Source organism: Myotis daubentonii, chromosome 2, assembly GCF_963259705.1.
Source record: "Myotis daubentonii chromosome 2, mMyoDau2.1, whole genome shotgun sequence".
Taxonomy (NCBI): Eukaryota; Metazoa; Chordata; class Mammalia; order Chiroptera; family Vespertilionidae; genus Myotis; species Myotis daubentonii.
Window position 1 is genome coordinate 54,118,668 of NC_081841.1, and position 13,629 is coordinate 54,132,296.

At 54.6% G+C, this 13,629-nt stretch overlaps 1 protein-coding gene and 1 long non-coding RNA gene across 2 annotated transcripts; one reads left to right on the plus strand and one right to left on the minus strand.

The window, feature by feature from the left end:
* Positions 1-3,284: 3,284 nt before the first annotated feature.
* Positions 3,285-7,543, minus strand: LOC132227688 (uncharacterized). Its single transcript, XR_009451222.1, has 4 exons — positions 7,409-7,543; positions 6,898-7,135; positions 4,246-4,314; positions 3,285-3,614 (listed from the first exon to the last, which is right to left on the minus strand). It is a non-coding gene; the product is annotated as an uncharacterized LOC132227688 (long non-coding RNA).
* On the plus strand, positions 4,790-7,117 carry HOXC11 (homeobox C11). Its single transcript, XM_059683113.1, has 2 exons — positions 4,790-5,641; positions 6,885-7,117. Exons 1-2 carry the CDS (start codon positions 4,957-4,959, stop codon positions 7,115-7,117), a joined length of 918 nt encoding a protein of 305 aa, XP_059539096.1. The 5' UTR covers positions 4,790-4,956.
* Positions 7,544-13,629: the final 6,086 nt, after the last annotated feature.

Sequence of the window (13,629 nt, forward strand, 5' to 3'; positions counted from 1 at the left end):
CACGATCCATACCCAGAGATAAAAGTCTAGACAATAGATGGCTGTTTATGACAACGAGGCTTTCCAAGATTGGGGCCTGCGATAAATCTCTGGCGAATCTTCCTGTAACTCAACTTCTGGCCCTCGTGCCCAGAGACCACAGAGAGGAAAGCAGCAAAATGGGGAAGACTTTTCAATCATGAGCAGAAGGCGACTTCCGCACTGGGGCTAGGGAGTGCAGGCGGCCACACTGGCCCCAGGTGGCGTGTCCACACTGCAGAAGCTTTTGAATCAAACTTCAGAAAACAGGGGAGTTAGGCTCCCGGGCTCTGGAAATAGGGTGAAATGTGCAGGCAGATGGGAGGGCCTGGAGGCTGGGACAGACCCACAGACCATTCTGGCTGCAGGCAAAGGGTCTTTTTTATTGGTGACTGAATCTCCTTGCTATGTGTCACCTGAATTCTTTCTCTCTCCTTTTCCTTTTTGGATTGATGGGCTGTTCCCTTTTGCATTTTCGACCCAGGCATCTGATTACAAGTAAAGAGCCACTGAGTTGATCTCATAAAAATGCCGAGAGCTCACTTTGATCTGGAGAACTGGGTCCGAGCCTAAGTAGGCGCTAAAGTCCCGGAATGGTGTCCTGTCCAAAGGGGCCTCCGCTCCACCGCTCCACCTGGAGCCCTGAGCCCTGCTCCAGTGGCCCAGCAGGGCCATCCTGCGCAGAAGAAAAAGCATTTTCTGTGCTGCTGCAACTGGGTTGGGAAAACCAAGATCCAAAGGTAGTTGCTCCATTTCCAGCCTGCTTTTAAGACATTTCCTTCATTTCAGAGCATTTGGTGAGGGGGCCAGTGAAACTAGCTCGTAAAATGGGACTTTTATGGGGAGAAATGGGGTCGCATTGCTAGCCTCCTGGGACAATCCCTCCGCTGAGAAAGGTGGGTGGGGCTTCAGGGGCAGAGGAGCTGCCCTTCTGCCTCCCCTGATCCTGACCAGGGGCCAGCGCAGCAGCGTCCATCTGTTTAGGTGGTCTGACTTGGGCTTTGGGCTTGGGGTGATGGCCAGGGCTGAGGAGAGGTGGGCGCCAAGAACCGGCAGTCCTATCCCCTTCTAGTTCCCTAGAGGGGGGTGGGAGGTGTCCCCAGTGCAGAATAAACCGCTGGCCTGAAAATCCCCAAGCATACTAAAAGGATTATTAAACAGCCAGTATTGCTCTAAGAAAGAGAAATATGTGCAAAAAGATGCAAGCTGATTTCTAATGAGGGTGCATCCTTGGCAACCCAGCCTCTGAGTCGCTGAGAGTGTCCATGTGCTTATTGTTTATCTCTATTGATTCTACCCGGCAGGGACCAAATGTCTAATTCAAGCCCACCAGAGCTCTACCAGGCCCTGGTTTTCCTCCCAGTTCAAGGTCGGTGGGGTGGGCCCCTTCCCCTTCCACAGCCCATTCTAGAGGCCAGACACCCGGAGGAGGTGGCCAAGCTGCAAGGCAGCCTGGGCTGTCTGGGGGATGCTGCCCTGGGGTCTCCCAGGCTGGAATGTGGGAGATGCTGCCCCCTTCTGAAGCTGTCTCTGGTGTCCATGTGTGGAAAAGAAGCATGCTGGAGTTCGTAGCCCTGGCCAGTGGCCAGAGTACCTCGGCAGCTGCCCAGACCGCAGCTGCCTTCGAACGGGCAGGCGGGCAGGCAGGCAGGCAGTGCTTACTGAGGCCATCAAGAGCCCTGGGGTGGGCAGGATGACCCGGAGGAGGAGGAGGAGGAGGAGGAAGAGGAGGAGGAGGAGGAGGAGGAGGAGGAGGAGGAGGAGGAGGAGGAGGATTTCATGTGAAAGCTGGAACCCCAGGATGGTGGAGGGGCCACAGGCACCTTGAGACCAGAAAGAAAAAGCCACCTCCACTCCAGGCAGTGGGGCTTGCTAGGTTCTTGGGAACAGATGTGGGGCCGCGGATGGGTCTCGTGTTGTGGGAGGTACTGATGCCCTGGGGTGCAGCCTGGGGCAGGCAGCTCAGTCTATGTTTAGGAGCGGTCTAGACCTAGGGCCAGGCAAGGAGGTCGAGGTCCATAGCCCATGTCATGGGCATTTTTGCCAATCAATTCTTTGCTGAACTCAGTGGCAAGGGCCTTTTCTCCTTGACCTCAGCACCAACCTCCAGTTGCTGGGATTTTTTTTTTAAGTTGTTGAAAATTTAAGTCAGACCAAAACTTGAAAAAAGAAGAAAAAAAAAGGAACTTGATGCCTCACTTTTAGGAGGAAGAATATTATTTTCAGAAGCCTCTGTTGGGAGACCCTAGAGTTTCCTGGACATCAACTCCTTGGACATTCTTTTCTGTCTTTCTTTTTTGTTTCAAGGAAATAGAGCTGCCAGCAGCAACTTGCAGCTGCCTGGCTCACTTTTATGGTGGCCCTGGAATAAACTTTGGTGGTCAAATTCAAGTGCTCAGGCCCACAGCTGTCTCCTCACAGGAAGCGCACCCCCTCCCCACTGGCGGCCCTGGCGGCGCAGAATTTGCCTTGGGGGCTTGGGCCCCACGTTGCCCTGGAGGCCAGAAGGGAGAAGAAAGCAGGACCCTGGGAGAAAGTGGAAACCCAAAGCTGGGACTCTGAACCCTCATCCACATCTCTGCAATGAATAGTGGTATCTCTCACCAACCTCTTGCTGGTTCCTATCACTGTTTGGGGAACATTTTGCCTTCTATAAACTCAGGTTTAATGAGGTCACTATGAACCCCATAAAAGCCATAGTCCATAGTTCCCCATCATTATAATTAAAAACGCTGGCCCCAGCTCACCCTATAAAAGGGGGTAGAAAAAGGAGGAAAAGCAACAGATTTTTCTTTTTGCAGCCCCTTACCGATAGAGAAGTCACCTATAAAAGGGGGTAAAAAAGAAAAAAGGAGGAAAAACAACAGATTTTTCTTTTTGGAACCCCTTAGCAATGAAGCAGTCCAACACTTCTGCAAAGCCCCAATCTGCTTCCTCTTTGCCCTCAGTTAAGATCTAGTCAGGACAAAAAAAGGGCCTTTTAGTCAGCGATGGACGAATGGGCAGAGGGTGCCAGAGTCTTATCCCTGGGTATTCCAGAGCCACCCCAAGAACGAGACCCACGGTGGAGGCAGTTACACCCCAAATGCTGCTCTAAAGACAGCAAATTTGGAAAGGCGGGGCAGGGGGGGGTTAGAAGGAATAGATTTTGGGGGGTTTTATTTGGGGACAAGGCACTGTGTTTGTGTCGTCCACATCTGGTTCTGGGGCCTCAGTACTTCATCATGCTCAGCAAGGAAAATCAAATCCAAATGATATTTTAAAAATAGAAACAAATTTTAATCCAAATTTGGGTGTAAAGATAATTTGGGTCATTCCTGGCTGCTCCCTGAGTGCAATGAGCCGAGTCTTTCGGGGGCTTCAATTCCTCCCCTCCTACCAGAACAAATCATGCTCTGACAGCTCCTCCTTGGATCCAAGGTTGCTCTCTGCTCGTGACAGTTGCTCCAGCCCCTTGGACCCAGTCCAGAACCTTTCAATAAAGTGCTTTTCAGCTGACCAATGTGTCCTGTGGTGCCCAGAGGGATGGGAGGCCAGGGAGGGCAGAACCACTGAGGCCACCCCTTGGGCCACAGCCATTCAGAAGGCTGGCAGACCTGGTGGAAGAAGGCAGGGCAGGTCTGAGAAACAGGAAGGCGGCACCAAGGCCTGGCTGCGGCCCCTGGGAGCAGGGCTGGGAGCTTCCACTAGGGAGTGGCCCTAAGCGCTGCCTTGCCTGCCCAGGTTCCTCAGCTCCCTTCCACTGCCCTGCTGGTCTGTCTGGAGACCCGCCTCTGGCCACATCACCCACCTCTCAGTCCCAAATCATCTAAGGAGAAGAGCCCCAAACCTAGTCCCGCAACCATATCCTTCCGGAACCCCCCCCCCACATTCATCTTCTTTTCAGCTCCCAAGCGGAGGCTGAGCCCCCAACCCAAAGAGAAGATACATGGCACTCATTCCAACCTTTTTCTTTGGGGTTTGAGATTTTAAAAATCCACCGTGGAGGTAGCTTTCTCTGCATTGATTGACAATAAAGTCAGGCATGAAATATTCACCCAGGGCCACTCTCCCATACTAAATATTTAACACAACATTAGAGACGGTTTTTCCCAGACTTTGCCAGGCACCGGCTGGGCGGCTGGCGCACTGCTTTCCACTCCTTTATGACTAATCTAAGTCCCTAGCTGCCGCAGCACAGCGAGCCAGACAAAGTTGGAACATTGGCTTGCTACTGGGCTGCCTCACCTTTGAGAAACTTCAGATACTCTTCTGAGGAGTCTCTCCAAAGGGAAAAGGTAGTCTTGACACCCAGTCCTGGCGGAGGGGGGGGGGGAGGATAATTGATTTATTCCAACTCTTCCAAGTAGGCGCTGGCCCCTCTCCGGCTGGCGGGCTACGAGTCCCTGAGAGTTGGGGGTGAACGATTAACATCTCTGGCGGACCAGGCAGGGGGGAAAGAGGTCCTCATCCCCATCCTGGTCTCTGCTGACGGAGGGGGAGGAGGCTAGAACCCCTTGCGTGAGAGCCCTCCTCCTTCCCCCAATCCTCGGGAAAAGAGAGCAGCAGCTAGGAAAAATACATTTACCCCCTCCCAGCCACCGCCCCTGCCCATCCCACCGCCCACCCCACCCGAACCCTCTCTCTCCTCTGCTTGCTCTGTGGAATGGAGAGGAGGGGAGTGAGAGAGAAAAAACGAATACAAATCTGCAATTGATTTTCATAATGTTTCTGCGGTGTTTGCAAACCAATCGCCTGAACGTCCCCATCTTACCTAAGAGAGAACCCCTCCTACGTCTGCGAAGTGCTCCGAACTGATATATGACAATATCTACTTTGGATCACGTGCTCGGGGAGAGAGACTAAGACGGATAACGCGTCATCTCGCCTTCCCAAATTTTCCCCCCTCGCAAGACCGGGTCCAAAACGTCCATCTGGAGCCGGCAGGAGAAGAGAACGATGTTTAACTCGGTCAACCTGGGCAACTTCTGCTCGCCGTCGCGCAAGGACAGGGGCGCTGATTTCGGGGAGCGAGGGAGCTGCGCCTCCAACCTCTACCTGCCCAGTTGCACTTACTACATGCCCGAGTTCTCCACGGTCTCCTCCTTCCTGCCCCAGGCCCCTTCTCGCCAGATCTCCTACCCCTACTCCGCCCAAGTGCCCCCGGTCCGCGAGGTCTCCTACGGCCTGGAGCCCTCCGGCAAGTGGCACCACCGCAACAGCTACTCCTCCTGCTATGCGGCGGCCGACGAGCTCATGCACCGGGAGTGCCTGCCTCCTTCCACCGTCACCGAGATCCTCATGAAAAACGAAGGCTCCTACGGCGGCCACCACCACCCCAGCGCCCCGCACGCAGCCCCCGCGGGCTTCTACTCCTCCGTCAACAAGAACAGCGTCCTGCCTCAAGCCTTCGACCGCTTCTTCGACAACGCCTACTGCGGCGGCGGCGGCGACGCGCCCGCCGAGCCCCCCTGCCCGGGCAAGGGGGAGGCGAAGGGGGAGCCCGAGGTGCCCCCGGCCTCGGGACTAGGGTCCCGGGCTGAGGCGGGGGCCGAGGCCGAGGCCGAGGAGGAAAACACGAATCCCAGCTCGTCCGGCTCGACCCACTCGGCGGCCAAGGAACCGGCCAAGGGAGCCGCCCCCAGTAGGTAGCAGCGGCCGGGAACCAGGCGGGCGGCGAGGGAGGGAGGGAGGGCGAGGACAGGGGGGAGGCGAGGGGAACGGGGACGGCCTCGTGTTTTGGGTCAGCCTGATTTTATGTGGAGTTTTATAAGCATTCAAAGGATTTTATTATAACCTACAAAGCCCTCTCTCCCAACGACTCGACTTTTTACGATGGAGAAAGGGTGGGGAGGGAGGGAAAAGGGCTCTTTGGAAAAAGCCGGGTGAACCCCCCCCCTCCCCGTTATCTCCCTCCGTCTGTGAAATTTTTAAAAGCGCCACCATCGCGGGCAATATTAACTTTGATCGTGAACTTAGAGGAGCATTTAAGGAAGGATGGGGAGCCGGGCTGCCGAGGGGTGGGCGGGAGGGGAGGGGTGGAGGGGGAGAAAGGGGAGGGCGAGGGAAAGACAGGGAGAAACTCAGAGAGGGGGAGTGGTGGGAGAGAGAGGCGACGGAGCAGAACCTGGGACCGGAGAGGCCAGCCGGGGCTGCTCTACTTCGTTTTAAAAACTAATTTTGAAATGTTCAAACTGTGTTGTCGTGGGGCCTTGAGCAGAACCCGGAGTCACTCGGGGTCAGCGGCGGCGGAGGGACGGGGCGCGGCGGCTCCGGGCGCCACGGGGCTCCAGGCCTGGGTCCCGGCGGTGCCCCGCGCCCCGCGGCCTGTGCGGCTGCCCTGCCCGCCCTGCCCGGCGACCAGGGAGGCGCGGCCACGGGCGCCAGGAGCGCGGGGCCCCCGGAGCGGCGCGGGTGCCCCCGGTGCCCGCTCGCCCTGCTCGCTCGCGCCTCCCGCCTCCCGCTGCTCTGTCCCGCTCTCACTCCTGCGCGCTCGCTCTCCGCGCCCCCCGCCCCCCATTTCTGGGGGAGGGACGGTGGGTTCCCCGAATCCCTAGGAGGAGGCGGGAAGGGCCGGGCGGCGGCCGAGCGGACGGGGCCGGGGCGCACTTGGCCCCCGCAGGCTGCCTTCCCCCCTAGACTGCGTCAGCCAGGGCTCTCGCTCGAGGGGCGGGGGTCCCGCGTGGCCCGGGTCGGGGGACCGGCCAGACCCGGCGGGGGTTCGCGGCGGCCCCAGCGCGGCGCCCGCAGGGAGAGGCGGCCGGCCCGGCGGGAGGGCGGCCCGCGGCGGGGCTGGGAGCGGGGCCGCCGGGCGCCCGGCGGTCAGGGTCGTCCGGGTCTCACGTGTCTCTCTCCCCCTCTCCTCGCACCTGCCCCCTCCCCTCCAGACGCCCCCCGCACCCGCAAGAAGCGCTGCCCTTATTCGAAATTCCAGATCCGGGAGCTGGAGCGCGAGTTCTTCTTCAACGTGTACATCAACAAGGAGAAGCGGCTGCAGCTGTCCCGCATGCTGAACCTGACCGACCGGCAAGTGAAGATCTGGTTTCAGAACCGGAGGATGAAGGAAAAAAAACTCAGCAGAGACCGGCTGCAGTACTTCTCGGGCAACCCTCTGCTGTAACCGCAGGCCGGGCCCTTTCTGGGGAGAGGGACAGGGGGAAAGTATCTTATTTTATTTTTATTTTTGATTTTCTAACTCGCCTTCTTTCCGCGGGTGGAAAACTGGACTGTGGCCAGGGCTGGCCCCGCCGCCGTGGCCCGCACTTCCTCCCGGAACCCCCGCACCTCCCGCCGGACTCGCGCCCTGGGCCAGGCCCGGCCTGGAAGGAGGGTGACGGGAAGCGCCCGACCCTCGGCGGGTGGACTCCCTCGGCCCCGCCGAGGCCAAGACTTTATTTAAAAGAAAACACACCTCGCCACGAGGTCTTGCTGCTGGGGCCGGTGGGGGAGGGGCGAGAGCCGTGGCGCCGGGGCCCAGCGATCCAGGAACCGAACGCTTTCCCTCCTCGCGCGAGTGAACAGATCTGCCGCGACGCCGCGTCTGCGGCCGGAGACTGCTGGGGCGACCGGCCCCCGCCCCCCTGCCCCCTGCTCGGGGGCAGCCGAATGTGATCCTGCCTTGCTGTGAATTTCCGTACCTTCGACCTGGTGTTAGGTGTGCAAAGTCCGTGTCCTACCTCCGTCTGCGCCCAGGCCCCGCCCGAGCCTAGCTGTTCTCCCTGTGAATGTGTAGAGCCCTCCTTTGACATTTCTTAACGGGTGCATTGAGGTTTCCCAACCTTTTTTCCACGTCGTGCCCCACTCCATGGGTTTATAGCTATAGTCTATGCAGTTGTTGCTCCCCCACCCCCCACCCCCGCCTTTTTTTTAAGGAAAAAAAGATTGGTGTGGGTGAAGCAGTAGGGAGATGGGACTGGGCACCTCCCCCATGCTGGGGCCTGGATTTTTGTAAATAAATTTCACAAGCGTTTCTTTCTACCCTGAGGGGTTAGGGGGAGGACTCGCCTGGAATGAGATTCAAATCACCCACCTCTCTCCATGTGCGTGAGTGTGTGTACATGTGCAATCCCCACCCTGCTTCTGTCCCAGAGGGATTGTTGTGAAATTCTTATGGTGGCAAATAAAGATATTTCATTCTGTTCAATATTATGATTTTATTTGACCCTTTTATTAGCCTCTCTCCTCTTAAAACCCTCAATGCTCCCAAGGTGGGGGCAGAGGCAGGCGGGCAGAGCCCTGGTGGTGTGGACAGGCTGTGAAGGTGAGGTAGGCCAGGGCTGGTGGGCCTGCACCCCACCCCCTCTCCCAGGGCAGGGGCCTGAGTGTGGCGGTAGCTTCCTCCCCATCTCAAGCTGAGAATATTCCGTGGCTCCTCTTAAAGCTCTCTTTTCTCACGTGCAGCCCAAGCTGCGTCCAAATGCCCGGCAATACTTTCCGTTTAAGTACACGTTTGTTGTGGAGTTAATTGTAACCATCATCAAATTTAAATTTATAGGAATTTTCTTGGCTCCACTGCCCTCCTGCCAGATGTCTCCGTCTGTTGCAGTTAAATGTGCAGGGTTGAGGATAGGGTGCTCTCTCTCTCTCTCTCTCTCTCTCTCTCTCTCTCTCAGAAGACTGTATTGGATTTTTTATACACAATTTTGAAGGAGAGAGGGGAGAGGAGGAGAAACCAGCCCCCTTCCTTTCCTCACCTTAGCTGCCCCTGAGGGTGGGAAGGTGGGACTGGGCCCTTCCCCTGAAGCACAAATGGCCAGGCTCCTCCAGACACAACAATACCTTAGGCTGGGGCCACCCTAATGTGTATACACTTGGTGTCCCCAGGAGAAAGCCCCAGAGACTTGTTTTCTCACAGGTTGGCTTGGGGTGCGACACTGGTGAAGATGACCTGAGAGAACAGTGGGCCACGCCTATGCATGTTTTTCTGCATAAAGATAACCATAGGCCTTTCCGCACTGCACTTTCAGTGAGGGCACTCTGGCCATCTCAAATACAAATTCATTCCTTATTTGGGGTCAGATATTTGAGGCCCATTCTCGTATCTTTCCCCCTCTTTGGAACTGCTCTTATGCAATTCAAAGAAAATGTTTTTGTCAATGCAATTCTGTTGAAGGAAAGATAAAAGTGCCAGGACAATGGTCTATTGCTTCTAGTCTCCATTGTCCTTTTTTGATAACTGAAATCCCTGCAGCTTAAGTATCTGACTCTCTAACTAAAAATGTGGTTTTGAGACAAAATTTGCAAACTAAACTGTATGTGCAATGCAGCCCCCAGTTCCCCCATGTGCCCACACACAAACATGTTTAAGTCAATGTGCCTATGGACACACATGAGAAAGAATAGCATTTGCATGCTTTCCCTGTAGCATGAAGTAAACCTGACCACATGCACACCTAGGGCTGTGTCCTCTGTGGTGTGTAACTACTGGCAGTGTTTGGTGACCAGCAGGCATGCAGCTGAGGACCCTCTGTGTATGAGTGTGTGCGTGAGTGTGAGACTTCTCCAGGTGTTTATCTACTAGTCAGATCCAGGAGGATTGGCCTGCTGGCCACGTTTCCAATAAAGTAACATGAAGAGAACTCTGTAGAACAAATCTGTTATAAAGCAAGATATTAATCTCCAAAGACTCCTATTTTGGAGAAAAATATTTTAAGTCCTCAACTACCACGTTCCCTGCAATGTGCAGCCCAGAAAAGGTCCCGGACTCCAGGAGGGATTTCTGAAGGCTGGTTGGGGGGAGTCATAGTGAAAGAAAAACAAAGCTGCTCTGACCCAGGCCCAGGAACCTGCCAGCCCTTGGCGACCCCTAAAAATAAGAAAAAAAGGGGGGGTTCTCTATCTCCCAAACAAACCCACCTTCGGACCCTGGGGATGTCCAACACCCTTTTGTCAGGGCCACTCTGGGCTCAACTTCTCCGGGTAATCCCCTCCAGCCACAGCGCTGCCCTGGAACAAAAGATCCCCGTCTAGACGCCGCCATAAAGCGTTCCCCCCACCCCACCCCCGCGCCTCTAAACCCAGTTTCATTTCGCCCTTAACGACCCAGTCTGGCCTGTGTTAGAAAACGTTTCCGCCCTAAATAGTAAACAAGCCGGTAGTGGACGGGTCTTGGCACCCCCAACACTCCCCAGACCCCCGCTCCATTACCCCTTGCCCCGCATTTCCCCCTTCTCTAGCCTTTCTCAGCTCCCAGCTCCCCAACCCCCTTTCCCCGCCACCACTCCCCACCCCCAGTAAATAAACCCGAGGCCGAGTTCAAAGTTTCCTGGAGCTAAGGAGGAATGTTGGTTGTAAAAATCCAAGTTTATAGCGCACGTGGGAGTTTACAAGGGTATTAAGTGGTGTGGGCTGAGAGCGCGCACTCTGAGCCCCTCCCCCTCCTACTATGGGTTTTGGGGGTGCAGGAGGAACCTGGGGGGACTTGAAAAGAGAAGTGGGTTGGGTCCAGCCTTGGGTTTGGGGTTTCTTTGTCACTCAGACTCTAGGTTGCTGGGAAATGATGATGGCAGGGCCCCTTGGAAGATGGCTCACAGGACCCCACTGGGAGCCTCTGAGAGAAAGTCCATGGGTGCTGTGAGGTGTCCCAGAGGAGAGGTTGGGAGCTCTGCTCTGCGGGCTGCAGACCAGATATCTGAAAGGTGAACAGACTTGGGGACACCTAGAGCCAGTTCTCACCCAGGGGGGGCGGGGGGAGACTGCCTGGGGCTAATTTCTTGAGTGGGCTAAAGGCAGAGAGGACTTTTCTCTCCAGAGCAAAGAGGAACTTTGAACTTCAAGGGAGTCAAGGGCACCACCCCTTCCCTCTCCCAACCTCTCTCGGGAATCTGTAGGGCAATTCGTTTCTGGGCCAATATTCCCTCAAGGGGGCCGTCCCTGGGGTTTTCTGGTGCCCCAGGGCTGGATCATGCTGTTTGCGGAACCCTCCCTTCTCCGGGACCCACAGCACCCTGTGCACGCGACTACACTCTTTATTATTCATATAAACCTTTGGAAAAGGCATCGCCCGGAAGTTTTTATAACTTTGTTTGGCATAAAAGTTTTACAAGATTCCTCCTCCCCTTTTTTTAAAACTTAAAGTTTTGGTTTTGCTATGAATGAAATTTCAAGATTTGGGGGAGGTTGGGAAGACAGAGGCTCTGGGGTCCTGGTGGGGGGATCTGCCTTGCTCTGCCTAAGGCAAAATAAGGCTTACAGATTGAGGTCAATATTTTCTGAGGCCCACACTGGACCCAGCTCTGGGGACTGCCAATGTCAGCAGGACCAGACCTCCCCCATCATGCCCTCTTGTTTGACTGCAGGCAACATTCTCTCTCTCTCTCTCTCTCTCTCTCTCTCTCTCTCTCTCTCTCACACACACACACACACACACACACACACACACCCTCAATCCACTACATAAAGTGGAAACCCATAACCTTGATTCAGACCACAGATTTTGGGATTTGGGAGGGTCTCTGTACACACAGCCCTGCCTCCCGCTAAGTCCACAATGGGTTTGAAGAAAGACAGAATTCAAAACGCCAAAGAAATTCCTCTTGCCCAGAGGTTGCAGTGGTTGCCGGACAGGAGGAGGATGGCCAGCAGGGCTGCAGTCTGGGAGCTCAGAGAACAAAGGTGCCCAAGTGGACATGGCCTTGGGCTACTAAGCCCACCAGTGAGCCCTTGGATCTGCTTCTTTAATCACCTGGGATTGACAGAACCCCACTTCTCCATTTTCCCTGGCTGCAGCCTTAGGGAAATCAATTGGGCTCAAATTGAGGTTATTTTACTGTTCAACTCTGGAAGTCAACACAAAGATGAAGCTAATTCTCAAAAGATAGGCCGGGTGGACAAGGCTCCTTTGGGGAGATGGAAATGAAGATACTGACTGAGCCCTGGAACCAGCGCTGCAGGGAGCCATCGGAGTCAGTTTCTCCTCTAATGGCGACTGTTAAGGCCTGGCCTCTGGCCGCCGCAGCCCTACACTTCCTCTTGTGAGAAGCCAAGTTAAGACTGAAGGCAGGAGAAGGTCAATTCCAAGCCTGAGCAGCCGGCTGGGGAGGGATGCGACCGACCGAGCCTGATCCTCTCCCCTCACAGAGCCCATCGCAACAACAAACAAGAAAGGCTAGGGAAGAAGGTCAAGGGGAAGGGAAGCATTGAGAAGGAAAGAAAAGAGCAAAGAATAAATTGTATAATAAGGAAAGAAAGAAGGAAAAATGAGAAAGACAATGAATTAAGGAAGAGGAAAGGATCAGAAAAGGAGAAGGAAATAATGAACTGCAGAAAAAAAAGAGAAGGGAAGAAAAATGCAGAGAAAGAAGGGGAGCAAAAAATAAAAAGAAGAAAAAAAAGGAAAGAAAGGAAGAAAGAAAGAGGTAAATGATGAAAAACAGATCTTGGAAAAGGAATTTAGCCGGTAAGGAAGGAGCGGGGATTCACCGGAGTGAGCCGGCCCAACCACAGCCCTGGCTCTGGCTGGAAACCCGACCTACTGGGGCAACTTGGAAGCAAACCATTAAAGTGGGGAGCAAGGCCTTCCCCCCCACACACATCCTTCCACCCATCTCCTCCTCCCTAAGCTTCTCTTGGACGCGTTTGCTATCTGGTTTCGATTTGATTCAGGAGGCAAAGTTAAAGCATTGGTCGGCTTCCTTCCGAAAGGCGAAAGGCGAGAAAAGCAGTTATGCTGGTCAGGCTGTTAGACTTCTGGACTCGGGATTGCAGGAAGCGCATTTTTGGGTAAAAGTGAATATTTGTGGCTCTGTATACAAAATTAAGCCCATTTAGACACACATGTAATTGGTAAACTCCATAGCATGGGGTGCAAATGTGTGTACAAGGTCCAGATGTGAGAGCGACTCTAATGGTTGGCTGCCCGGGTGGAGTGGCTGCGAGATCGGGGAGACCAGAGGCCCCTCCAGGCGTCCTCAGCCTCCCGTCTCCCTCCCTATACCTGTTTGAAAAGCAGTTTCCTGGGCTTCTGAGCATTTGTATTTTGTCTGGGATTTCCTTTCTCCCAATTAAGCTGAGGCAGAGTCTGGTGTTAGCGAAAAAGAAAAGCAAATCTTTCCTTCAAGTTTTGGAAGGAAAATTATTTACCTGGGACTCCAAAACAAGAGGAAAAAACCTGCAATTTTCACCACTAGTGTGATTTTGTTTTCTATTTTGCTTGATGAGATTTCAAGACACACACTCTTTTATTTTTTATTTTACCGCAAAGGGAGAGACCCTTTTCCTTTTACTCTTCACCTTTGGAATTTCCTAGGTGACTTCCCTAACCTCTTAGAGAAAATTCACTAATTTTCCTTGGCGAAATCAGGGTGTTTCTGGGGGTGCTTTGAGGGTGTGAGCCAAGAAAACAGCCAGCCGAGGTTCCTTTCTGTTTGTTAAGCACTCCATTTTTCTTCTATTTTTACATGGAGACCCCTACTGCCCCAGCCCTCGGCCTGCCCCTGGAACCCACCAAACACCCTGGAATGTGCCAGGAGCACCTTCCTCCTCTCCCTGGCCCACAGTCCCTCCAGCGGCATGAGGCCCAGCCCTGCCTCCTTGCTTTCTTCCCAAGGTCCGGGTACTGGGAAGAAGGGCGCAAGGGGCTAGGACTCTTGGGGTAGGCGGGATTTGTCAAGTTGTGGGTGCAGCTTGAACCCC

Bases quoted from the DNA above. Each gene is read 5' to 3' on its own strand.
- HOXC11 (XM_059683113.1), top strand. From the start codon at position 4,957: ATGTTTAACTCGGTCAACCTGGGCAACTTCTGCTCGCCGTCGCGCAAG. The intron at 5,642-6,884 runs GTAGGTAGCAGC...CCTCCCCTCCAG, and splicing joins GGCCAAGGGAGCCGCCCCCA to ACGCCCCCCGCACCCGCAAG.